General features: G+C 42.0%; 1 protein-coding gene across 3 annotated transcripts in view; it reads left to right on the plus strand.

The window, feature by feature from the left end:
- Window positions 1-65: 65 nt before the first annotated feature.
- The window catches only part of ERMP1 (endoplasmic reticulum metallopeptidase 1), a 55,871-nt gene continuing 30,088 nt past the window's right edge, over window positions 66-25,848 (plus strand). For 2 of the 3 annotated variants that reach the window (XM_010587954.2, XM_064290535.1), the window contains exons 1-9: window positions 66-406; window positions 1,888-2,189; window positions 6,362-6,489; window positions 7,093-7,198; window positions 18,066-18,212; window positions 18,875-18,967; window positions 21,092-21,304; window positions 22,451-22,671; window positions 25,469-25,643. In XM_010587954.2, coding sequence (XP_010586256.2) covers window positions 81-406; window positions 1,888-2,189; window positions 6,362-6,489; window positions 7,093-7,198; window positions 18,066-18,212; window positions 18,875-18,967; window positions 21,092-21,304; window positions 22,451-22,671; window positions 25,469-25,643 — 1,711 coding nt within the window. In that variant the 5' untranslated portion in view covers window positions 66-80. Of the gene's footprint in view, window positions 407-566; window positions 1,522-1,887; window positions 2,190-6,361; window positions 6,490-7,092; window positions 7,199-18,065; window positions 18,213-18,874; window positions 18,968-21,091; window positions 21,305-22,450; window positions 22,672-25,468; window positions 25,644-25,848 lie in introns of those variants that run through there. The other variant, XM_023545283.2, reaches the window with a different exon arrangement.

A 25,848-nucleotide genomic window follows, 5' to 3' on the forward strand; every position in this document is an offset into this window, starting at 1 on the left:
CTAGGAGGCGCTCGGCCGCCGCTGGCTCCGGGGCTGTCACGGGCCGGGCGGTTGGCCGGCGGTGGCGGAGGCTGGTGGCCATGGAGTGGGGTGCGGAGTCGGCGGCCGTGAGGCGACACCGTGTCGGAGGGGAGCGCCGGGAGGGCCCTGCAGAGGCGGCGGCGCTGCAGCCCGAGAGGGAGGCCCCGGCTCCGGAGCCCATGGTGGCCGCGCGCGGCGGCGGCGCGAGGACGCGGAAGCGGAGCCCCGGCGGCGACGCGGGGACCGGGCTGTCCGAGGGACGCGCCGCGCTGGGGCTCGTGCTCTACCTCCTCGCGCTGCGGGCGCTTGTGCAGCTCTCGCTGCAGCAGCTGGTGCTGCGCGGGCCCGCGGGAAGCCGCGGGGAGTTCGACGCGCGCCAAGCCAGGTACCGGCTCGCCCGCGCGCCCCTGGACGGCGCCGGCCCGGCCAGCGCCCTGCTGCGTGCGCCCTCCCCCGGTAGCACCCGGGCTCGGCGGGTACCCGGTCGCACGTGGGGTGGGGTGGCACTGCGCATCTCTGCGGAGCTCCACTTGCTGGACGTGGGGCTTGAGGGGACCCCCGTTAAACTCGTGGTGCGGACTAGGGGTGGCGGGGTGCGTTGTGCCTGCTTCTCCGTTCCTTCTGCCCTACTTGCTAGTGGCTGGTTGTCGGGCATCCTCCCATCTTCGGGAGCAACTTTCACTTTCTATCGTGGCTGGGCCCTCTTGCTTTCCAAATGAATCGAAGGAGAGTGAAATTTGTATACCTAGACTTTTATAAATTCGCTTTTGGAGATTGTTGCAAGGGAATAGTGCAGTGGTCTTTAACTTTGGGTGGGGGGGGGTGTCTCAGTACCGAAATGTGAAGCTATGGCAACTCCCTGAAAGACCTGCCGCTCACAATTTGCACACAGTTTCGGAAGTTCCCAGATTCCTGAAGTTTGCCCTTGGCCCCTGGATTAGTGTCAAGGTTTGACTTTTTTTAATTAGGAAAAAAAGAGAAAAGACCTTTAAGGATGTTAGGAAAGGCCATTAAGCCAAAGATGTTGTTACTTAAGTGTCTCAGCTTTTACAGTCATAAGCGAACAAAGTTTTCTTCAATAGCCACTGTATTTTTAAAACTTTTTCTTTGAATACAAAGTGCTGAAAGTTTATTTTCTTAAGGACTTTCTGGAACACAGCCTCCCCCTCTTTTTTTCCCACTTGGAATACATCGAAAACACACACACGAAAGTGTTTGCCTTAGGAGTAAAGTTCTTTTTGGCCTGAATTGAAGTTTTTAGGCTTTGTGTGTGTACAGTGGGGGCAGGGTCCATTCTTTACAATTAAAAAGTTTTTTTATATTTTACCCCATGACATAATGTTTGTGTTCATTGTCTTCTGCTAGGGATACGTGCAATCAGTAACCTACCCAATACATGGTTTGCTTTGGGGATTGAGATAAGCTGGGAGTACGGTAGATGGAGAAAATTCTGAAGGCATCCACTCTTGGAAGGCACAATAAAAGGATGGGACTTTATAGGTGATTTTCACACGTTGCCTGGGATAATAAAATGCCTTTGTATGTATGAAGGTCTCTGGGTGGCACAGTTCCATGGTACACTGGAAGAAAGACTTGGTCATCTCCTTCTGTAATGATTACAGCCAAGAAAAACCCTGTGGAGCAGTTGTACTCTGTAACACATGGGGTTGCCATGAGCTGGAATCAGCTTGTCAGCAAATCAGCAATGGGTTTTTTTTTTTTTTTTTTTAGTTTTGTGTATGTGAGAAGTCAGAGAAATAAGCTTTTTTGGAGGGAGGGGAGAGCACAGTGGAAAAGTTGCTCTGTGCTATATGTTAGTTTTAAGCCTAGCTAAGCCTTTGCCATCTTTCTTTTGGTCACTTTCAGGAATTATCTTGAACATATAACATCCATCGGCCCCAGGACTACAGGAAGTCCCGAGAATGAAGTTCTGACAGTGCGCTATCTTTTGGAGCAGATTAAACTTATTGAAGATCAAAGCAACAGCGTCCATGAGATTGCAGTGGATGTACAACGGCCTACAGGCTCCTTTAGCATCGACTTCTTAGGAGGTTTCACAAGCTATTATGACAACATCACCAATGTTGTGGTGAAGCTGGAACCCAGAGGGGGAGCCCAACATGCTGTCCTGGCAAACTGTCATTTTGACTCAGTGGCAAATTCACCAGGTATGCACCTGTCTTTATAGTCATTTTGAAGTCATTACAGCCCAGAGAGTTTATTAACCCCAGGTTAGTTGGGGGGCACCATTTTCTTGGACAATTTTTTTTTTTCTTCATCTTGCTAGGAGCGGAGGTAGCTAGAATAGTATCATTTAGTTTAGGATCCAACCTCGCAGTACTCTCTCAAGTGCTTTAATTTTTTTGTTTTTTTCAACAGTAGCACCAGCAGGCCGATGTTTGGTAGACTGAAGCAGCCTTAGCAGTGTTAGCTGACAGTGTGTGTTCTTGTGACCTGGAATTAGATGCTGCCACTTCGTGTGCTTTCTCAGTTAGGTGGTGCTCTGGCGGTAACAGGATGAAGGATAGCTGCTGCCCTCAAGGAATAGACATCTCTCCTGACAGTTTCTGTTGACCTGTAAAGTGAGAATTTCTGCCCACTGGGGGTGCCATGGAAACCCTGGTGCCATAGTGGTTAAGAACTATGGCTGCTAACCAAAAGTGTGGCAGTTTGAATGCCCCAGGCACTTCTTGGAAACCCTATGCGGCAGTTCTGCTCAGTCCTGTAGGGTCGCTATGAATCAGAAGGGTTTTTTTTTTTTTTTTTTGGTTTGGGGGTGCCCTACTCGTAGAGTATCTCATCACTCCATAATTCTTACTTTGAAAATACTTTGGCAAAATAGATGACTTGATGCTTAGGACAGAGTCTGACACAATATTTGCTGAATGGGAATGCCCTAAATTGAACTTATACTTTTTTTTGTAAAAATTCTCGGAAAAATGTTCTCAGTAGTTGTAAATAGGGGAGAATAGAAAATAGCGGAACTATATAGCATTTTAGAACTAGGCAAGCCCTGAGTTGCTGTTTGGTTCAGCCCCCTCATTTGACACAGGAATAAACTTAGCTGATTACTGCTGATCAGAGACAGAACTGGGACCAGACGCTGGGTCTCCTGGCCAGTCAGTTCTTTCAGCTACATTTGAAAGGATGGAGAGTTTCAGGGTGTAGTTGTTAGAGGGCATGTTCCCTTGGACAAATTACTTAACTTCATTTTTTCATCCATAAATAAGACAATAATAGTACCTTGCTAATGGGGTTATTTCGAGGAGTAAATGAGGATTAAATATAAATAAAACATTAGAACAGTGTCTAACACACACAAAAAATCACATACACACATTTTGCTATTAACTTATTTAACATCAATACTTCTGGATTACTTGAACTTAAAGCAGGTCCAATAGGAACATATAGAGTTCTACAAAGTATACAGTAAAATTTATTTGCTTGACACAGTGATTCATGGTGAGATGTCTTTAATTAGAAGGCTTGCCAATTGTATTTATAATGTAACTTGCTTTTTTCAAAAATCAGTGTACACACATCTGTTATGTAAAGTCAGAAATACCTTCATGTGTGCTGGGGCAACTGCTGGTCTTTTCAGAACAGCGATGAATGAAGAAGTGTCACCTTGTGCCCATTGTCATGATGCTTAAATTCTAGGAAGAGACAAACACCAGGATTACTTAAGAGCATTATATAAAAAAAGATGTGTATACACGTGTCAGAAAAAACCATAGTGCCAAATGTTGCAAATTATATATACGGAGTCTGGTAATTAAAACATAGCAGTTTTGTGGGCTATTTGGGCCCATTTTTAACAAACTAGAATTTTGTTAGAGTAAGCCATACCAACAATGGCAAGGAAATTTCTGTCGATAATAAATGATCAAAAATAGGTTTGATGCACTTCATCAAATGGTCTGTCACCTTTTAGCAGCTGAACTAATTGAAACGTATTTTTTTTGAAGTTCTCAGTGAAGTGTCTGGGACTGAGGAACTAGATGTAACGTTATCTGCAGAAAGGCCCTAAGTGTGTTCCTCGTACTGCTGTGTGGTTCTGGGCTGTTGGTGGAAGAGACATTGAGTTATTTTAGGGTTTTTTTTTTTTTCCAATTTCAGGGTTAATTCTAAATGGGAAGGGATGTCGGATAGCCACCTAGCCCTTATAGATACTGTCCTCTAACTTTCCTTCAGTTTCCTGGCAGATGTTTGATCCTTCTGTATTTCTGTTCTAAGACATCAGAACCATTAAGATGAGGGAAGAGAAGTGGACAGTTTTAACTTTTTAACCTAGCCTATATAGATGTATTCCTTTCATTTTCCCGCATCTCTTGCCCTTAATTTATAACATTCACTTTTAAGAGAAAAAAAGTTATAATTTGCTTTTTATTTTAAAGTAACAGCCTTAAAGTTAACATTTCGTTTGGTTCAGGGAAGGTGACAGTTTTTACTGATAGCTACGTCTGTTTCCTGGTTGATAGTAATTAGAGAATTATTAGTTTGTTTCACTTAGATTACAATTCAGTAATCCCACAAAGACAAGCATAGCTAATCAGTAGTTTCTTCTAGAGAGAATAGGGTCTGCAGTGGAACTGCCTGAGCAAGCATTTTAGCTGGCTGTACAGCCTTCGTTAGGTTTGCAGAGAGAAGAACGACTACATCCCAGGCACTGTACGTTCTCTTGTGCAATCCTTATAACAGACCTGTGAGGTTGGTACTGTGTGCCTGCCTCCCAGACCAGGAAATGTAGCGTGGGGGCATCAAAGTGACAGAGCTGGCATTTACTTCAAGTCGTTGCTTGTTCCAGAACCCACGCTCAATGTCAGTCCACTGCTGTCGAGTTGATTCTGACTCATAGTGACCCTATAGGACAGAGTAGAACTGCCCCCATAGGGTTGCCAAGGGGGACCTGGTGCCCATGCTAAATAAACATAATCCCAGAATTGCTGTTGGCTGGTTAAGAGCTTGGCTGCTAACCAAAAGGTTGGCAGTTCAAATCTACCAGTTGCTGCTTGGAAACCCTATGGGGCAGGGTCGCTATGAGTTGGAATCAACTCATGGCGGTAGGTTTTTAGTTTTGCTTTGGGCTATTACTGTGCTTATTTGCATTGATTACTCTAAGCTTCTTATTATGGAAAATGTTAAATATATACAAAAGCAGAGAGGATTGTTGAGTGAATCCTAATGTATCTGTCCAGGAGCCCTGGTGGCACAGTGGTTAAGCACTTGGCTGCTGACTGAAAGGTTGGCAGTTTGAACCCACCAGCTGCTCTGCAGGTGAAAGACGTGACGGTCTGCTCCCATAAAGATTACAGCCTTGGAAAGCCTATGGGGCAGTTCTGCTCTGTCCTGTAGGATCACTATGAGTTGGAATCAATTCTGTGGCAGCAGGTTTGGTTTTTTTTTTTTTTTTTTTTTAACATACCTATCACTCAGCTTCAGTAGTTACCAGCCAGCATCTAATCTTGTTTCTTCTCGACTTCCACCCCCTCCATCCCTTGATTTGAAGCAGAGCTCAGCTATATCTGTTCCGCTATAAGTAGTTCAGCCTGTATAGCTCAAAGGACTCTTTATTGATGTGCTCATGTTACCACTCATTTACCACACCTAAAAAAACTAACAGTAATTCTTTAATATCATCAAATATCCTGTCATTTCCTTTAGATATTTCTTACAGTGCCTTTAAAAATCAGGGCACTGAAGTCATCTTTAAAATCACCTTTAATATGTGAAGCTCCTGAATCAAGGAAAGGTGAGGTGATGCACCTAAATCCTCTACTTTATCAGTGCTGGGAGCAGTGATACCACTCAGGCCTTTTTCCCCTTCCCTGTCTTATTAGAGCAGGTATTTTCTTTGTAGTTTCTAATTGCGTGATCTCAGAGAAACCTTAAACACTACGCCGTCCAGACTGACCCCTCTGTAGATAGAGAACGATCTGCAGCTTTTATGATGTTGGTAGGTAAACGGGGGAAACGAGGAGGTGGCAGCAGTAGGAAGCTGTGGACACCAGAAGTGAGAAAATTACAGAGAATGTAGAATCAGGACCAGGAGCACATTGTTTTGGGTTGTTGAGATTGCCAGTTTTCAATACTATTTGAGGTGCCACCTGGTTGATCTACTGCACAGATATTAACTGAGTGACTACCGTCAGCCAGGCGTGGTGCTGGGCACCAAGAGTACCTCAGCAGACAAAGAGCTCTGCCCTCACAGAGCTTACTCCTGGTGGATGTAGCTGCCACCCGATGTGGTCATGCAGAAGACGCCATTCCTGACCGTCATGGCTTACACTGTAAAGGCTTTGAAATCTGAGAAGAAATCTGTTTTTCTAATTTGAAGGTGCCAGTGATGATGCAGTTAGCTGTTCAGTGATGCTGGAAGTCCTCCGTGTCTTGTCAACATCCTCAGAAGCCTTCCATCACGCCATCATCTTTCTCTTTAATGGTGCTGAGGAAAATATCTTGCAAGTGAGATTTTACTGGTTTAAATACTAGACTTCAATAATAATGATAGAATCATAATAACAGCTCACACGTATATATTTTGATTAGTCATTTGCGTAGCATCCTAAAGTGATATACAAAAGACATATTGTACGCGGTGGTACTTTAAAAGCACCATAGCTGCTTACATAGGCATGTTTGATATTTTAAAATCTCAACTCAGAATGGATGGTCTTGGCAGTGCTTGAGTCCTAAAATGGCTTTTTGATGACATAATTACTCATCAGGCTTTTTTTAAAGCTGGAGTTTGAGACGCTTTGAGGCAAGCATCCAGCTTGAATGCCTGACCGTACAAATCCTCTGTTTCTCTTCTCCTGCCTTGCCCTTTCTTTCGCACAGCGTCACGCCAAGGATGTTGTTTGGCACCGCCCGTGTGACTTTCCACCAACACACTGCACATAGCCCTTGTGCGTGTAGAAACAGACAGAAGATCTCTTTAGATGCTGCCTTTGAAAAAAATGATTATTTTGTTTCCATATTCACCGCCACATCAAGAGAGCCAATCAGTCCTTAAAATACCGATAAAGACGGTTTCACCTGTATGTGTTTTCTGTCCTTCTCAATTAGGCCAGCCATGGTTTCATTACTCAGCACCCCTGGGCCAGCTTGATTCGTGCATTTATTAACCTGGAGGCAGCAGGTGTAGGAGGAAAAGAGCTGGTGTTCCAAACAGGTATGCAAGGCTTCGCATTGTGTATTGTAATGCAGTTCTTGTTTTTATAAAAGTGGAACATTTTTGAACTGAAGTAACCCTCCTAATGAAATGAGCATTCTTTTTAAAGCTTTAAATAGTTTTAGCTTGTCTTCGTTAAGAAATTTCAGCAAAGTAATAACATTAATAATAATAATAATTATTAATAGCATTAATAGCATCTGACCCTCGTTTAGAGCTTATTTAACATGAGGGATAAATACTACTCTTGCCCCCATTTTACGCATGAGGAAACTGAGGCAAGAGAGATTGTAACTTGCCTGAGGTCTCACACTTGACAGATGGCACAACAGGATTTGAACGTAGGCAGTCCAGGTTCAGAGAGTTTTGTTCTTAACCACTGCCCAGACTGACATGTGGGTGATGAGCTGTCTGTTACTCCTTACGGGCTAGTGTGATATAAATGATTTTAAATGACAGTTCTTGGACAAATTAAAATGAGAAAATTGACCACCTTTTAATTTATCATTGAATGTATTTAAATGTCAGAAAAGTCTGGTAATGTTTAATCAGCCAGAGAAATATTTTTAAATTTCTATGGTTAAACTTTTCTAAGGATAACCAGCCCTCAGGTTGATTCTGACTCATGACAACCCAGTGTGTGTCAGCGTAGAACCGTGCTCCCTAGGGTTTTCAGTGGCTGATTTTTCAGAAGTAGATCACCAGGCCTTTCTTCCAAGGCACCTCTGGGTGAACTTGAACCTCCAACCTTTTGGTTATCAGTTGAGTGCATTAATTGTTTGTATCACCCAGGGACTCCTTCCTAAGAATAGCATGATTAAACTGATATGTATCAATTTAATTGTCATCTTCCTTAACAGAATTCGAAGCTTATAGGTTTGTTCAGTCAGGGCGTACTAACCACCTCATACTGGAAGTTCCATGCCACTTTCCTTCTCTGTTACAAATTTGGGTAATGCGTTTTAGCCAGAGATGTAGCATTTACTAGCAGTAAAAATGTAAAGTGTGCTGGGAGGTGAGATGGGCTGGGGGAAGTGAGGAAGGTGATGGGGGAACTCTTTTTGGCACCCTTTGCAGACGTGGTATTGCTTAAGTTATGAAGCTATGCCAAGTGCTAAGTATTTTTATAACCTAAACCCATTAAATGGCTGCTAACCAAAAGGTCTGCAGCTTGAGTCCACCAGGTGCTTCTTGGAAGCCCTGTGGGGCAATTCCACTCAGTCCTTACAGGGTCGCTATGAGTCAGAATCGACTCAATGGCCATGGGTTTGGTAAACCCATTAAAAAAAAAAGTTGCCATTGATTCAATTCTGATTCATGGCGACCCCCTGTAACAGCGAAGAACTGCCCCATAGGGTTTTCTTGGCTGTAGTCTTTACAGAAGCAGATGGCCAGGCCTTAATATTCTCCATCCTACTTACCTTAAACTTTCATCGTTCAAAATGGGTGTGTTTTTTTTTTTTAACTCAGCCAACCCTGAGAACCTCAAGGTCAGGAGCAGCAAGGCTCTCCTTTCTTTTTGGCTCTCAAACCTTTCTGCTGCCACTCTTCATCCTAACTAATGAGAATGAGCTCCTGGTGTCTGGTATCTGTAGGAGATGGTAAATTTCTATCTCTTTCTTGGAAGTCCATCAGGATAGGGGGAACACATATAACAGCCACCAGATGAAAAAGCAGCGAGAGAGCATTCTGTAAGCAAAGAGGACACTGCATTTTTCCTTCCAATCGTGAAAGTCTCAGGGCTGTGTGTAAGCAGGCAAATATGTCTGTTTCCCCTGCCAGAGTGTATTGTATGTTAAGTGTCTTCATATCCATGGTAGTTCTTTACTGTCACAGCACCCTACTCCTACCACCCAGAGAAAAACCAACGTTATGGTTTATTCTAAACCCTTCCTGAGTGTTTTTTTGCATGTATGTTAGTATATTTTTCTGTACATAGTCCAGAGAGGTTAAAACACACTGACCTAAGGTTAGGCACTTTGAGACCCAAGCTGGTTCCTTTATTTGTATACTCTCATTGAGTACTGACTTTAGCTAGTTCTGACTGGCCCAATGCCTGTGTCAAGTCTTTTCAGTAAATGTAGATAACAGATTCTAAAGTTGCATACATTTTAGAAATAATTGCTTTCTGTGGAAGGCCGTAAAACTGTTAATAATGGCCACTGCTGGTTGGGGTGTGTTCACTGCTAGAACTGGGTGCGTGTGACTGGAGTGGAGGGTGAGGCTCATGTACAGAACCAGTTTGAATCCTCCGTTGTTTCATGAATTCGAGAAGGCCAGAATTGCCATTACTGCTTTACTTACACTCTTCAGAGTTTACTGTTTAAATTTTTGCAGTGCATATGACCACTTTGGTAATAAAGCAAAAACAGACTTATGACTGGTTAGCAGCATACATACAATTTAAATGTTTTACACTTTCTAAAATAAAATCCCCGTATTTCAAAATTATTTTTTCTCTGGAAGGGCACCCTGCAAAAGATTCGGGGAGAATATTGCCCCCTTTTCTCTGAGTTTTTATAAGATTTCATCCTTCTAGTTTTTTGCAGCTATTCTTATGGCTAAACTGCATCTAGAAGGCTTTCCGGCTCTTTCTGGCGTTCCAGTATTTTCCCTGTTATCTCTCTCACTTCCAGATGGCTCTGCCTACGAAAGACGCGCTGTCTTGTGGGAATGGCTTTCACAAAGCTAGTTAGTGTTCCTTCCGTGAAATGACGAAAGGGGGTAAGGCCCCCCTGGATTTGAGTTCTGCTGGAGAGCGTGTGCCAGGCCTCTCTGTCCTCTGCCTTCTTAACAGGGCCTCTTTTTTTCTGCATAGTAGCACTTGTCTCATCCTGGAAGCTTTTCAGTTAAAACAGTTTGTACTTTCTAGTGCTCTGTGGTCACTTCCGAGAGAGATGTTCATTTGGGGAGTTTTTGGTGACCTGAATAATCATTGCTACCTCATTTTTAAGACAGCCAGAGTGCATGAAAGAATGACATGCTTTATCAGACTGGTGATTTATATCAAGAGTTAGGAAGGCTTGATTTAATAATTTTGATGGTGTTATAAAATCCATTCTTGTAAAATCTAAGTGGATTAAACCAGTATTATGTTTCTAGTAAAAATTCAGACACTACCAACCTTGAAAGCAGGAAAGCCCATAGCAAAGAGATGACGGAATGATTTTTTTCTCTTGTGAAATATCAGTGCCCCTGTGACCCTATTACCCTGAGCAAACCAGTGTTCAGTTTAAGCTAGCCCCTTCTGGGATTTCTACCGTGTGTAGGTAGTAATCTATTTTGTGTGTATGTGTACACTTGTGCTGTCAGGTCAACTCTGACTCATAATGACCATCTATGTGTAGGTTTTTTGCAAAAATGGGATAATACTGTACCCACTATTTTACGACCTGGTTGAGAAGACATACTTTTTCTTTCGGTTTTTTAATAACTTCTTTATTGAGATCTAATTAACATACCCTGCAATTCACTCATTTGAGTGTAGAACTCAGTGGTGCTTCGTATGTCATGGAATTGTGCAGCCCGCACCACAGTCAACTTAGAACCTTTTCATTACCTACTAGCAGTCATTCCCCATTTCCTCCTAGTCCCGCAGCCCCACACAGCCACCTGTCTACTTTCTGCCCCTACAGATTTGCCTACTCTGGGCATTTCAGATAAAGAGAGCCATATAACATGTGGTCTTTGTGCCTGGTTTATTTCACGTGGTATAGTGTTTTCGCAGTTCACCCATATTATAACACGTATCGGTACTTCATTCCTCTTTATTGCCAAATAACATTCCGTTTTATGGACATAGCAATATTTCCTTTGTCCATTTACTGAGTGATGGACATTGGATTGTTCCTCCTCTTAGACTATTTGGAATTAATGCTGCTGTGAACATTCATGTGTGTCTTTGTGTAGATATGTATTTTCAATTCTTTTGGGTAGATCCCTAGGAACGGAATTGCTGAGTCATATGGTAACTCTATGTTGAACTCTTTCAGAAACTGCCAAGCTAGACAATTATATTTTATTTTAGATGACACGTAAATTCAAATAACGGTAAGATTTTTTTTATATTAGATTGCCGAAAGGTCAGTAGAATGATAATATCTGATGCTTATGAGTATAGAGAATCAGGCTTTCTCCTCTGTTTGTAGAAATGTGAATCAACATATTTTTGGAGGACAGTTTGGCGATGTCGATCATTTTTTAAAATGTGCAGCCCTTTCAGCCCACTTATAGAAACTTACCCGGCAGAAATAGTTATATGTAAATATGTAGATCTAAGTACGGTATACTCATCTTGGCTTTTCTTTCTTTTAAATAATTTATTTTATTTTTGTTGTTGAGAATATATACAGCAAAAACGTACATTGGCACTTCTATAGAATAAAAAATTAAAAACAACTTCAAGGTCCATAAGTCAGACTAGCTATAAAGTGGTGATTTAAAATGATTTTTCTCTCTCCCGTCATTAATTTTTCCCTCTCTACAAGATCATTTCCATCAGCACACAAACATCTTTTTCTTTCATATTAAGAAAACCACTTTTGACCTCTTCTCCTACCCTCCTCGGCTACTGCCTTATTTCTGTATTTCTGCCTACTGTATAATTCCTCAAGAGTGATCTATAGCCACAGTCTTCAGTTCCTTCTTCCATTTTTGAACCAGTTCTATTGAGTTTTAGCCTCCCACTCCACCAAAACTGCTGTAATTCAGTGGTCAGCTCCCAGGTTTCATCTTGGTTTCCGTAACAGCCTTTCTCAGTCTCCTTCTCTAGTTCCTCCTTTTTTGTCTCTTTGGCTGTTGATGCCACCAATGAAAGGCAGAAGGAAGTAGAACAGTGCGAATGATGCTGTGTTTGACTAAGATAGGTCTCTGTTTACCAGACTTCCTGGAAACTCTGACTCTACATTTTTGGCACTGAAATTTACCTCTGCTTGACATCACATGTGCCCTTACCCTTGGCATTAAGAAACGGGGAGCCCACTCTTTAAGGCGAAATGGACGCACCAGAAACTGGAAGCATTGTAGGATTTAGATGAAGACAGAAAAAAGATCGTAAAGTGAAAATATTTCTATATAATTTTAAAGGCACACAGTACTCCCGAGTGGTATTGTTTATTTTATGAACCAGTCTGTTGTTTAGCTGAAAAGTGAGCTCTGGGAGTGGTTTCAGTTCAAAGAAAAGGCTATTTCAGGACAGTAATCTCAGGGGTTCCTCTAGTCTCCAGCAGTCTAGTAAATCTGGCCTTTTTGTAAGAATTTGAGTTTTGTTCTATAATCTTTTACCATTCTATCTGGGACAGTCTGTTGTGTCCCTGGTCAGAAAGGTCTGTACGGGTAGCGAGGCACCGTCTAGTTCTGCTCTCAGGATGTGTGAAGCCATGGTTTGTGTAGGCAGTTAGTCCTGTAGACTAATTTCTTCTTTGAGTCTTTGGTTTCCTTCTTTCTCTTTTGCTCAAGATCAGTAGAGACTGATAGTTGTATCTTAGACGGCCACTCGTAAGCTTTTAAGACCCCAGATGCTACTTACCAAACTAGGATATAGAACATAAGCTTTATGAACAGTGTTGTTCCAGTTGACCAGGTTGTCCCACAAGACTATAATCTGAAACCTTCAAACCCAGTAAACCAATCCTGTGAGGTGTTTGGTTGTGTCTGGGAAGCATACATAACTGTGCCCCCCATGTGCATTATTATATGTGATTATATGTGCAGCACACACAAACATGTACGTGCACATGCGTGCAAACTCATCAATGCATGCCACATATATATGAATAATATTTCTTTGTAGAACAGTTTATTCTGCTGGTGGTGTTAGGTTGTTTACAGATTTTGGCTCTTACAAATGGTGCTGCTGTGAACATGCTGTGTATGTCTCGGTTCCCGGGTTCAGTGCAGTTCTCGATGGAATTGGTGCACGTTAGGATATACCTGTGTTCTGCTTTGGTGGTGGTTGTTAGCTGCTATCGAGTCAGCTCTAACTCATGGCACCCTTATGTATAATAGAATGAAACATCGCCTGGTTATGTTTGAGTCCCTTATTGCAACTGTTGTGTCAATCCATATCATTGAGGGTTTTCCTCATCTTCATTGGCCCTCTGCTTTACCAAACGTAATGTCTTTTTCTAGTGATTGATCTTTCTTGATGATGTGTCCCCAGTAAGAGAGTCAAAGTCTTGCCGTCCTCACTTTTAAGGAACATTCTAGTTGTATTTCTTCTAAGAATGACTTGTTTTTCTGGTAGTCCATAGTATATTCAATATTCTTTGCCAGCACCACGGTTTGAATACATCAGTTCTTCTGTCTTCCTTTTTCGTTACCCGATTTTCGCATGCAAATGAGGCTGTTGACCAGACATTTTCTTAAGTGATTGTACCAATTTAGATCCCCACTAGCAGTACCTGAGAGTACTTTTCACTCCACATCCTCATCAACACCTGGTTCTTGTTTTCAGGTGTATGATTCTGATGGGTGTGTAGAAGCATCTCGTTGTTGTTTTAATCTTCATTTCTCCGCTGGCCAGTGATGTGAAGCACCTTATCATATGCTTATTGGCTGTTTGAATATCCTCTTGTGAAGTGCTTGTTCAGGTCTTTTTCTTGTTTTATTTGTTATGTTGTCTTGTTTTATTGATTTGTAATTCTTTGTTCTGGATATTAGTCCTTAGATTGCAAATACTATCCTTCATTCTGTTTGCCTCTTCAGTCTGAATGAGATCTTTTTATGAACAGAAATTCTTAACTTAGCAGAGGTCAGTTTCTTAATCTTTGCATTTGTGATTAATGGTTTTTGTGTTTTGTAAGAAATCTTTGCTTACTCCGAGGTTATAATGGTATTCCCCTATGTTACCTTTTAGAGTATTATTTATTTAACCTTTTATATTTAGGTCTACAGTCCTTTTGGAATTGATTTCTCTGTGTGGTATGAGATGGGAATTAAGGTTAACTATCTTCCACGTGAATATCTAATTGATCCAGCCCCTTATATTTAAGAAAGCATCAGTTCCCTACTGCATAAGAATAGCACCTTACTCATAAATCAGGTGCTCGCATATGGATGAGTGTATTTCTGTCTTCTGTGTTCTCTTCCATTGGTCTATTTTTCCAACCTTGTATCAATATCACAGTATTTTAATTACTTCAAGCTTTATAATAATTCTTGATATATGATTGCCCTCTCGCTTTGTTGTTCAAGATTGTCTTTGCTGTTTTTGGCTCTTTGCATTTTCGTACAGATTTTAGAATCAGCTCGTCAACTTCTATATGTACACACACACAACTTGCTGCAATTTAGATCGATACCGCATTGAATCTATAGATCGGTTTGAGGAGAACTGATATCTTTACAGTATTGAGTTTTCCGAACCATGAATGTGGTATATCCCTTCATTTTTTTAAAGTCATTTTTAATTTCTCTTAGCAGTGCTTTGCAGTTTTCTGGGAGGAGGTCTGGCACATATTAATTTAAATACATTTTTAAGTACTTGATTTTTTTTTATGTTGCTAAGTTTTTTATACATAATATTTATATAAAACTGACCTTACAGCCAGTAGCTTTGCTAAACCTGCTTGTTAATTCCAATAATTTACCTGTAGATCCTTTAGAATTTTCTGTGTTCATACTCGTGTCATCTCTGTGAAATATCACTTTTATTTTTTCTTTCTAATCTTTATGTGTGTGTGTGTATGTGTATTTAATTTTTTTTTTTTTTAGAGAAATTCCTTTATTAGTTTATGGAAATTCCTTTGTGTTTCTCTTTGCTAAGAGTTTTAAAATCATGAATGGCTGACTTTTCTCAAATATGTTTTCTTTATCTATTAAGATGATTCTATTGAGATTATCAGTTGGCTTTTTCCCCCTGTATTTTGGTAACTTGATGTGATTTACGTGGATCGATTTTCAAATATTAAACCAATCTTGTATTCCTGGAATAAGCTGAACTTGGTTGGAAAGTATAATCTTTTTTGTATATATTTTGCTGGATTCAGTTTGCTAATATTTTGTTAAGGATAATTTTATGAGAAAGATTGGTTTGTAATTTTCCTTTCTTTGTAAAGTCTGTCAGATTTAGTACCAAGGTTTTCCTGACCTCATAAAATATATTCAGAAGTATTCCTTTCATTCTCTCTAGGAGAGTTTGTATAAGATCGGTATTTTTTTTTTTTTCCTTACATATTTGGAAAGATTCTGATGACGCCACTTGCCCTGGAATTTTCTTTAGTTGATATAGGAGTGTTAACATATTCTGTGTCTTCTTGTGTCAGTTTTAGTTAGTTGTGTTTTTCAGTGATTTTCTACTCCATTTTCAAATATTATTAGTAGGAAGTTAGTATCTTTTTAGTGTCTGGTATCTGCAGTGATGTTCCTTTTTCATTTCTGATATTGGTCATTTATACTTTTAATTTTTTTTCTTGGTTATTCTTTTACTGTTGTTGTGTGCTATTGAGTCAATTTCTGACTCATAGCAACCCTGTATAACAGAGTAGAACTGCCCTGTAAGGCTTTCTTGACTGTAATCCTTAAGGAAGCAGATCACCAGGTCTTTATCCTACAGAGCCACTGGGTGGGTTCACACTGCCAGGGCTCCTTCTGCGCCTGCCTAGGGATTTGTTAATTTTTTTTTTCACTTAAGAATGTTCTTCTAGATAGATACGTGATAACTTTGGCGAAGGGTAAGACGGTACACAATACTGGGGAAGCCAGCACAACTTGGACAAGTCAACGTCTTGGAAGCTCCACAGACACATCCAAACTCCTCCCTGAGGGACCAGATTTCTGGGCTGAGGGCTATGGGGACCATGGTCTCAGGGAACATCTAGCTCAATTGGCGTAGCATAGTTTATAAAGAAAATGTTCTACAGTCTACTTTGGTGAGTAGCATCTGTGGTCTGAAAAGCCTGTGAGTGGCCGTCTAAAATACAACACTGGCCTCACCCCTTCAGGAGCAAAGGAAAATGAAGAAAACTGAAGATACAAGGGAAAGATTAGTCCAGAGGACTAAGAGACCCCACCTACCGCAGCCTTCACCAGACTGAGTCCAGTATAACTAGATGGTGCCTGGCTGCTTCCACCAACTGCTCCAACAGGGATCACAATAGAGGGTCCTAGACAGAGCTGGAGGAAAATGTAGAACAAAATTCTAACTCACAAAAAAAGACCAGACTTCCTGGTCTGACAGAGAGTATGGTCCCCAGACACCCTTATAACTCAGTAATGAAGTCACTCCTGAGGTTCACCCTTCAGCCAAAGAGCAAACAGACCCATAAAACAAAACAAGCTAAAGGGACACACCAGCCCAGGGGCAAGGACTAGAAGGCAAGAGGGGACAGGAAAGCTGGTAAAAGGGAACCCAGCGTCGAGAAGGGAGTGTGTCGACATGTTGTGGAGTGGTTAACCAATGTCATAAAACAGTATGTGTACTGTTTAACGAGAAACTAGTTCTGTAAACCTTCATCTAAAGTACAATAAAAATAAAGTTTTTTAGAAAATTTTTTATCGTGCATTAGGTAAATGTTCACAGAGCAAATTAGTTTCCCCTTTGATAGCTTGTGCATGAAGTGATCCATGACATAAGTTTCCTTCTCCACAATGTGCTGGGGCTCCCCCATTTCTGTCCTAGGTTCCCCATTTCCTTCTGTCTTGAATTACTACCCCTTCCTGCCTTCTCATCTTTGCTTTTGGGCAAATGTTGCCCTTTTGATCTCATATACTGGATTGTTCTAAGGAACGTGTTTGTCTCTGGCGTTACTGTTTACTTTAAGGGCCTGTCTATGGTTTAGCCTTTTGCGTTTTCATGTAAGTGTTGAAGGCTGAAGGTGGTCTCCGGGAATGGCTTCTGTTCCAGTTCAGGAGGGTGTCTCAGGGCCACGGTCTTCGCAGTTCCTCTAGTCTCTGTCAGACCAAGGGATTTATTAATTTATTGTGCTTTTTGAAGAACCAACTTTTGTTATTGTCTTTTCTTTAATGTATGCTTATTTTTTGTTTTATTGACTTTTTTATTATTGTCTCTTCTATATTTTGAGGGGCATGCTGGTGGCGCAGTGGTTAAGAGCTTGGCTGCTAGCTGAAAGGTCAGCAGTTCGAATCTACCTAGTGAATCTGTGGGAAAAAAGACATGGCAATCTGCTCCTGTAAAGATTACAGTCTGTCATATAGGGTCGCTGTGAGTCGGAATCAACTCGATGACACAAAACAACAACAGCATATTCTTGGGTTTACTTGTTTTTTTTTTTTCTTTAACTTTTTGAGACGGATGCCTGGATTAGTGGTTCTCAAACTAGAGCAAGTATCAGAATCACCTGGAGAGCTTATTAGACCATTTTGCTGAGCCCAAGTCCCAGATTTCCTGATTCAGAAGGTCTGGGGTGGGACCTGAGAAATCACATTTTAACAAGTTCCCAGGTGATGCTGCTACTGCTGCTGCTTTGCTCAGGGAACCACACTTTTGAGAACTGGTGGCTTAAATCATTGCTTTTCAGCGCACAGTTTTTTCTAATACCCAAAATATTTTTTCTAATAGACGTATTTAATGTCTTTCCAAGCACAGTTTTAGCTGCGTCTCAGAATTTTTCATATGTCCTATTTTTATTATCGCTCAGTTCAAAACATCTTCTAATTTTCCTTGTGGTTTCTTCTTTGACACTTTGTTTATTGAGGAGTCTGTTACTTAATTTTCAACCATTTAGGAATTATCTTGTTATCTTTTTGTTACTGATTTCTAGTTTAATTCCACTGTGGTCAGAGAATATACTTTTTATCGTTTCAGTCCTTTGAAATTTGCTGCTGTTAACTATTTTAGGTGTTTTAAAAAGGAGCATGTGAGATTTACCAGATTAGCCTTGTTTTGTGTTGTCATGTTTCGCTTCAGGTCCTGAAAATCCTTGGTTGGTCCAAGCTTATGTTTCAGCAGCCAAACACCCCTTTGCTTCTGTGGTGGCTCAGGAGGTGTTTCAGAGTGGAATCATTCCTTCAGACACGGACTTCCGTATCTACAGGGACTTTGGAAACATTCCAGGTGTGTTGTCAATGGTTTTATGGGCTATTGTGACACTGATTTATAAAAATCAAATTTTACCTTTTGAAAGTTGGGAGTAAACAGCGTTTTTTGAGAGAAAATTCTGCGAGCTGTGCATTGTGACTGAACAGTGCTCCTAATGTTTTCCTTGTTGTGTAGACTCCACACTGATTAACCACTTGCCTCTCTAGAACATGCCGTCTTGACCCACAGTATGACCAGAGAGCAGTGGAGAACTGTTCGGCACTTCACGCCCAAAAGGTGGTCATGGATCTTTCAGGGGTCTTTGAATTTTATTGTTAAATCTTGCTCTGCCAACTCCCTCAGCAACTTGTCCAGCTTTATTTGAAGTTAAAACTTGGCTCGTGCCTGGCAAAGATGTAGATGGCAAACTTCTGATGAGCACCAGAACTCTGCATTCCCAGCCCTTGCTGTGTGGCGTGGAGTACGTACCAGCTTCGTTGTTATTGAATTGTGTGCTGCAGTGGTGGGTTCTGTAAGAGTTTCGAAGAGAGTTCAGCCATCACTCATAAATGTGACAACAGTCATGCCACTAACTTGACATCCTACCTTTTAGGAATTTAACAGATTAAATTAACAGGCCTAAAGCGAGGTTGATCTTTAAAGCAAAATAACTTTGTTTTTTTTCTCTTATGTCTTAGGAATAGACTTAGCTTTTATTGAGAATGGATACATTTATCACACCAAGTATGACACTGCAGACAGAATTCCTATAGATTCCATTCAGCGAGCAGGTTGGTACTCTCATTTAGACTTTTGTTACATGGTAAGACGAGGCATGAGGGATGGTCTATAAACCTGTTAGGCAGTGTGGGGTGTGAATGAGCTAGGGCTTTGGAGTTGGGAACGAGGACTGAGTTTTAGCCTTGCAATCTGCTGTACTAGTTAAGAACCTAGGACTACCTGTTGCGAGCAGTGGGGAAGGGAGTTGACCCAGAGTTATGGTAGGCTTGCTGAGCAATGACAATACAGCCAAAGTGAAGACTATAAATTGGAGGTGGCACCTGCACACATTTGCACAGCTTCCCCAGGTGTAGAAGAAAGCAGTTACATTGACCCATGGCTGGGTGGTAAGGGCACGCAAGGCGGTTATTGGACAGGTGCCAGAGGAGGTCATAGGGCAAGGGAGTTAAAGGTGCTCTCCAGAGAGAGCTGGAGTAGTCAGAGGAGGTGAATCTGATGCTGAACCTTCAGGAATCGGTAGACGTGTGCCATGCAAGAGCACAGCTTGAGTAGGTGTGCGTGGGGGTTGGTGGATAGACGGCAAGGCTGGAACAGTAGTTAGGTTTTCAGAAGTAGAGGGACGTGAGGTAGAGTGTGGGCAGAGACGATTGTAGAGGGCTTTAAGTCAGGTGCTACTGGAAACAGGACTCACCCAAGGCCTGAGTGTGTGAGTGAACTCTAGGTAAGATGGCTTAAATACTATTTGTCTGGTGCAGCGGTGTGGTGTGGATGGTGGGGGTGAGCTAGGAGTCAGGGCAGTTCTGAATGTTTCAACTGTAACGTAAGTGGGGATAATGTGTACTGGACTGGTGATGACAGAAGGCGGAAACAAAGGGGAGCGATGACAGGTTAGACACGTTTTGGCTGTAAATTCAGTAAGACCTGTCATTGAGTAGAAGGCATAAGTCAGATGGTGGTAGTGACACTGGCAAAGTATAAGGGCCAGTGACCGTGGTGGGGAAGTGGGGAGGCACCCCGCGTCCAGAGCAGTTGTGGACAGAGTGGAGACCGTGCGCTCTGGTGGACACACGGTCTGTGAAGCAAGCAGGTGAATGTGCTTCCTGGGTGATTGTAGATATGGGATTAGACCTACTGTAGAACTGGGTTTGGGTGTGGAGAATGGGAATCGGTTTTGCCAGAGCAAAGGAAAGGTTAGAGAGCTAAGGACTGAACTGTGGGGAAAGCACATTTGGAAGTAGATGGAGATGCCCATGAAGGAAATCCACGGGTAAGACAGTGTGTTGTCTTAGAAAGCAGAGGAAGATAAAGTCAAGGGTGGGCTGGGAAGCAGGCAGATAAGCAGATCAGCCAAGGCTTCATGCTCCTGTGTTACAATTCAGACACATTCATTCATTGCTCGATGCAACAGGCATTCACCACAGACCGTTGGTGTACCAGGTTCTGCCTGGCGTTGCTCTGCCTGCCTCTCCAGCTTCATTGCTGAGGACTCTCTCATTCAGGACTTTTCTATTCTTGGAACTCTCCCCCGCAAGGGCCTCTGTCCACACAGTTCTCTCAGTCCGGACCATGTCCTGGCGTGGCTAGCTCCAATTTATCCTTCAGCTATAATTATCACTTCCTTACTCAGGGATGCTTCCTGACTTCTCAGACTCCATCAGTCCCCAGTGATAGGTTCCATGGCATTCTCTACCTCTCTCTATTAACTCAGCACCCTTATAATAACTGGTGTGGTATCGGTGAACTTCATCAGGAGTCTTGGTCTCTTGGTTCACTGCTGAATTTCTGGTGTCTAGAACAGTGCCTGATACGGTAACTATATAAATATTAAATGAATGGGGACTGGGAAACAGCCATTGAGTTTATCAACGGGGACAGTAAAATTGATCATAGAGACTAATTCTAGTAGAGGGAGAAGGACAAAGGCCAGATTATAGTTGGCTGAGCTTATAAATGGAGAGGAAATGGAGTAGTGGACATGGACCTTACTGAAGACATTTAGGAAGAGAAGTAGCAGAGAGTGGTGGAATGCCAGAAAGCTATTTCTGTTCACATTCTTTCTAGCTATTTCTTTACTCAAATACTGGATGATTTACGTCTGGCTTAAGTAGTTATATGTGTAAATTATGTTCAGACAATTTATTCAATGTTGTTCTCTGCCTTTTCTTTACTAACAGGTGATAATATTTTAGCAGTTCTTAAATATCTAGCTACATCTGATATGCTGGCTTCTTCCTCCAAGTATAAACATGGAAACATGGTCTTCTTTGATGTGTTTGGCCTTTTCGTCATTGCCTACCCCTCTCGTGTTGGCTCAATCATTAACTACATGGTGGTCATGCTCGTTGTTTTGTATCTGGGCAGAAAATTGTTGCAGCCCAAACATAAGAGTAAGTATTGTTCTCTACAACTGTAAGCATTGGTGTGGATATGGGATTTGCCTGAAGTTATTTAGTCATTGTGCTTGTATTTTCCAAGAAGTTAAAAATATGAAAAAATTAACATTTGATTTGTAGTTGTGAGAAATTCCTAAGTGATTATCAAATTAATATGTTCGTTATACTTTTGGTCTTGGTGAAACGGCAGTTTTTATAAAGTGCTTATGCACGCCATAGAAGTACCATATAGGAGCTGTTGAAAAGTGGATTGTACAGATGGGTTTTTAATGAAAAGTCCCATCAAAAAGTCTTGTCTGTGCTACAGACTAATAGCACCCTGGAGTATGCAGGGAGTGCTTTTGGTTAAAGTGGCTTCGTTCACCTTGAAATGTTTGGTCATCTTGATCTTTGCTGTTACCAGATAAAATATTTAGCAGCTATTTAAATAATTGAAGTGGTTAAGAACTTGGCTGCTAACCAGAAGATCGGCAGTTCAAATCCACCAGCTGCTCCGTGAAATCCCTATGGGTTACTCTGTCCTATAAGGTCGCTATGAGTTGGAATTGACTCAGTGGCAGTGGGTTTTTTCCCTAGTTAAATTTCCCATGCTCCCTTCTCTTCCTGTTTTGGGTTCTTCTGGCGAGATTTTATTTTTGCTGATACTTTGATGCAGGAAGCACCCCAACGGTGATGCAGATGAAGACCACCCACTTTTCTTGTCAGAAGTGTATCTGACCTGTTCCTGGGAGACTTAGCTTGGTCTCCTTAATACCCATGGACACCCAGTAAATATTACTTGAGAGTTATTTTTTGAGACCTTCCCTTTGACCCCTCCTAGTGCTTAGCAAACCTCAACACTAGGAAATTTCAGTACTTTTCAGTTCCAAAAAACCAAATCAAACCCATTGCTGTCAGGTTGATTCTGACTCACAGGGACTCTACAGGACAGAGCAGATCTGCCCCACAGGGTTTCCAAGGAGCACCTGATGGATTCGAACTGCCGACCTTTTGGTTAGCAGCCATAGCTCTTAACCACTATGCCACCAGGGTTTCCACCTTTCAATTACAGTGGTGAATTTTTTGTTTTACTGTTTATCCTGTTTAACCTGTTAACTTTATGAAGATGGTGACCTTAGCTTTGTGTTTCCTTTTCATCAGCTGCTCACTACATGAAGGACTTCTTCTGTGGGCTTGGCATCACTCTGATAAGCTGGTTCACCAGCCTCGTTACCGTTCTCATTATAGCAGTGTTCATCTCGCTCATCGGACAGTCTCTCTCATGGTATAACCACTTCTATGTTTCTGTTTGTCTGTATGGAACTGCAGCTGTAGCCAAAATCATATTCATACATACCCTCGCAAAAAGATTTTACTATGTGGTAAGTAGGAGGCATGTTTATTGATTGCTAATGCTGCCTTTAAGGATGGAAGACAAACTCAAGTGGGAGTCACTGGGTTTGGCCTTCTGCTGTTGGGTTACAGCAAACCAGCTCCCAGGACTGTTAGTTTTCTGAGAGGTTTTGCATTGTGAGGGCTGGGTTGCAGGAGTCACTTGAGGTTATGAAGCTAGGCTGTAAACAGTGTTTCGTGTGGTGGTGGCAGCAAGACTTGCTAGGGTGACCTCCTGCCTCTGCTAAACCTGCTGTATCTGTGACTGTGCTCTTCATTTCACCCCCCTCCCTCCCTGGGCTCACCCAGTGATTTATGTTGTTTTAATGTCTCTTCCCTACTAAATGTAAGCTCCATGAGCGCAGGGCTTGTTTTGTTCTTTGCCATCTCCCTTGTGTCTGGCTCACAGCATTGATGCACAGCAGGTCTTTGCTGCCTGAAAGAATATTACACTGAGAGCTGATTTTTCTCTTCAGTTTTCCATCACTTTTTCTTTATACCTGTACGTTGATGTGGATTCTGACGGCGTGTGTGTGTGTGGGACACCTTGCTAAAGGAAAAAAGGGGAAGGAGACAGGGTCCCAAAATGAGGTACCAATGCCTCTTTAGGGAATATTACCATATGATGGTTTAAACTGTGTAAATTTGTTTGGTTAAAAATAAAATTAGGAATTAGGGTTATGAAATAATAGGACTAAAAAAAAAAAAATTACAGTGAAATAGAGAGCCCTGGTTTCTGAGTTTCCAAGTGAGTTAAAGGGGAAAATCTTTCTTAACTCCATTATTTTCAAGACGGCCAATGTATACTGGCTTTTTCAGTTTGCCCTGCTAAGGACTAGAATGCAACCTCTAACCCAGCATTGTTCTACAGGGTGTGTTTGGTTCCTGAACCTGGTCTCAGCTTCAGTTAATGTTGGGATGTGGTCCAAGGGGCCCTTCCAGGTTTACAGGCCCTATTGAAGAAAGGTTCTTTGACGTTAGCTACCTGCTCATGCTTGAGCTAATACTTTTATCCTGGTTGCTTCAGTTGCCAAAAGAATTACACTGTGGAGCTTGATTTCACACGTTTATTCTCTCTGCCACTGTATGCAACCCGAGTGTGGCTGACTGTTGGTGGTGGTGGGCTGGGCTGGGGCAGAGGTGGTTAGTAAATTCCCTTTACTGATTTTAAGTGTGCAGTCGGAATCTCCGGCTGAAACATAATGGAAAGACTAACGTGTTTCATTTTCGTTTGACAAATACCCCATAGAGTTTCCAAGGAGTACCTGGTGGATTCCAGCTGCTGACCTTTTGGTTAGCAGCCAAAGCTCTTAACCACTATGCCACCCCTGTGGGGCAGTTCTGCTGTGTCTGGTAGGGTTGCTATGAGTTGGAATTGACTTGACAGCAATGGGGTTTTATATTTGGGTACTTCATGTAAGACATTGTCAGTTTTTACAGTTTTCATTGTCGAGATCTTTGTTTTTAAATATCTGAGTGGTGGTCAGCTTGAAATTGACTCGTAAGAATTATTTTCCTCTTTTTAAAAACCAAGTTTATTGGTCAGCGGCGTGTTATGTATTTAAATATTTAACGATGGTAGCCTCTCTTTCATTGTCCAAGGGGGATTCGTCAAATGAACCTCAACTTGTTTTGCAAACACGTGTGTGAAACTCTTTAGAGCTCTTGAAGTCGGATCCCTTATAACAACCATGCCCTAGGAATGAAAAGCAAGAAGAGAGAAAAACTTAAATATTTGCATTTCACTTTTGGTATTTCTGCACTGGAATTATAATTTTCATGTTTGTATTAATAGACTCACTTATGCAGGTGCGAAGGTGTATGAAGTTCACATAGCAGCTTTCCTCTGAGAGCTCCAGGTGCTGCATAGGAACCTCAGACTTCAGGTCTCACAAGTGTCAGCCAACATAGTGGCCTTAGAGGACAGGGTAGAACTGCCCCCTAGGGTTTCCAAGGCTGTTTGTCTTGGTGGAAGCAGACTGCCACATCTTCTCCTGGGGAGCCCCTGGTGGGTTCTAACTACTGACCTTTTAGTTAGCAGCTGAACACTTAACCACTGCACCACCAGGGTTCCTTTCCAGGAATACAGGAAGAGGGAAAGGTGCACTGCAAGTCCAGTTGGAAGCAGAAAAAAAAGAAAACCAAACCCATTGCCATCAAGTCCATTCGGACTCAAAGCGACCCTATAGGACAGAGAGAACTCTGCCCCATAGGGTTTCTAAGGAGCAGCTGTTGGAATCAAACTGCCGACCTTTTGGTTAGCAGCTGAGCTCTTAACCACTGCACCACCAGGGCTCCTGGAAGTAGAAAAGGCCAGGAAAATCAAGCAAAGCTCCCTTGGTCCTGTGCCCCGGAGGCCCCGCAGTTTTCCCAGTGTGATGCGGGCGTGATCCAGAGGCTGGCAGCATTCCTTCCGAGGCCATTTCTTCAGTGTGCTCGGAACAGTTCTGGGGAAGTTGCATAAACAGGAAGCTTACAGGGATTAATGTTTTTAAGCCCTTCTTTCCCGCCCCCCCAGTGTTAAAACATTTCCACACTTTGCCTTTAGCCCTGTGAAGAGTAGCACAGATTAAATGCAAGTGATGGCATTGTTTTTATTCCATCTCGTTAACGACTCTTTTCCCAGGCAGCAATTTGAATTTATTACTTCACATTGGAGGTGGCCTTTTCTGGGTTTATTTGAAAGTCTGAAGTATAGCTTTCAACGAAATGCAACTTTCTTGAGTGATGGAAATTAGATTACAATCAGCGACCCATGAATGAGACTGCTTTTTCTTTTTCTTTCAGAATACCAGTGACAGATATCTAGGAGAAATATTTTTTGATGTCTCGCTGTTTGTGCATTGCGTTTCTCTGGTAACTCTGACTTACCAAGGACTTTGCATGGCGTTTATCAGTGCTGTCTGGATAGCATTTCCACTGCTCACAAAGTTTTTTCTGCACAAGGATTTTAAGTACCATGGTAGGATATAGTTGCTTTTAATACAAAAAAAAAATCCTTAATGTACTTAAAATAAACACACCCACTTGCAGATACAGGTTTGGTTGTGGCTGTTTCTACATCCTTAATTGTAGGTGCTGTATGTATATTAATGTGCACACAAGGCGCACAGTCATGGAAACTTCTTAGATATAACCAAACACCTTGTGGGATGAAGTTCTTAGGC

This window comes from Loxodonta africana, chromosome 9, assembly GCF_030014295.1.
Source record: "Loxodonta africana isolate mLoxAfr1 chromosome 9, mLoxAfr1.hap2, whole genome shotgun sequence".
NCBI classification, from domain to species: Eukaryota; Metazoa; Chordata; class Mammalia; order Proboscidea; family Elephantidae; genus Loxodonta; species Loxodonta africana.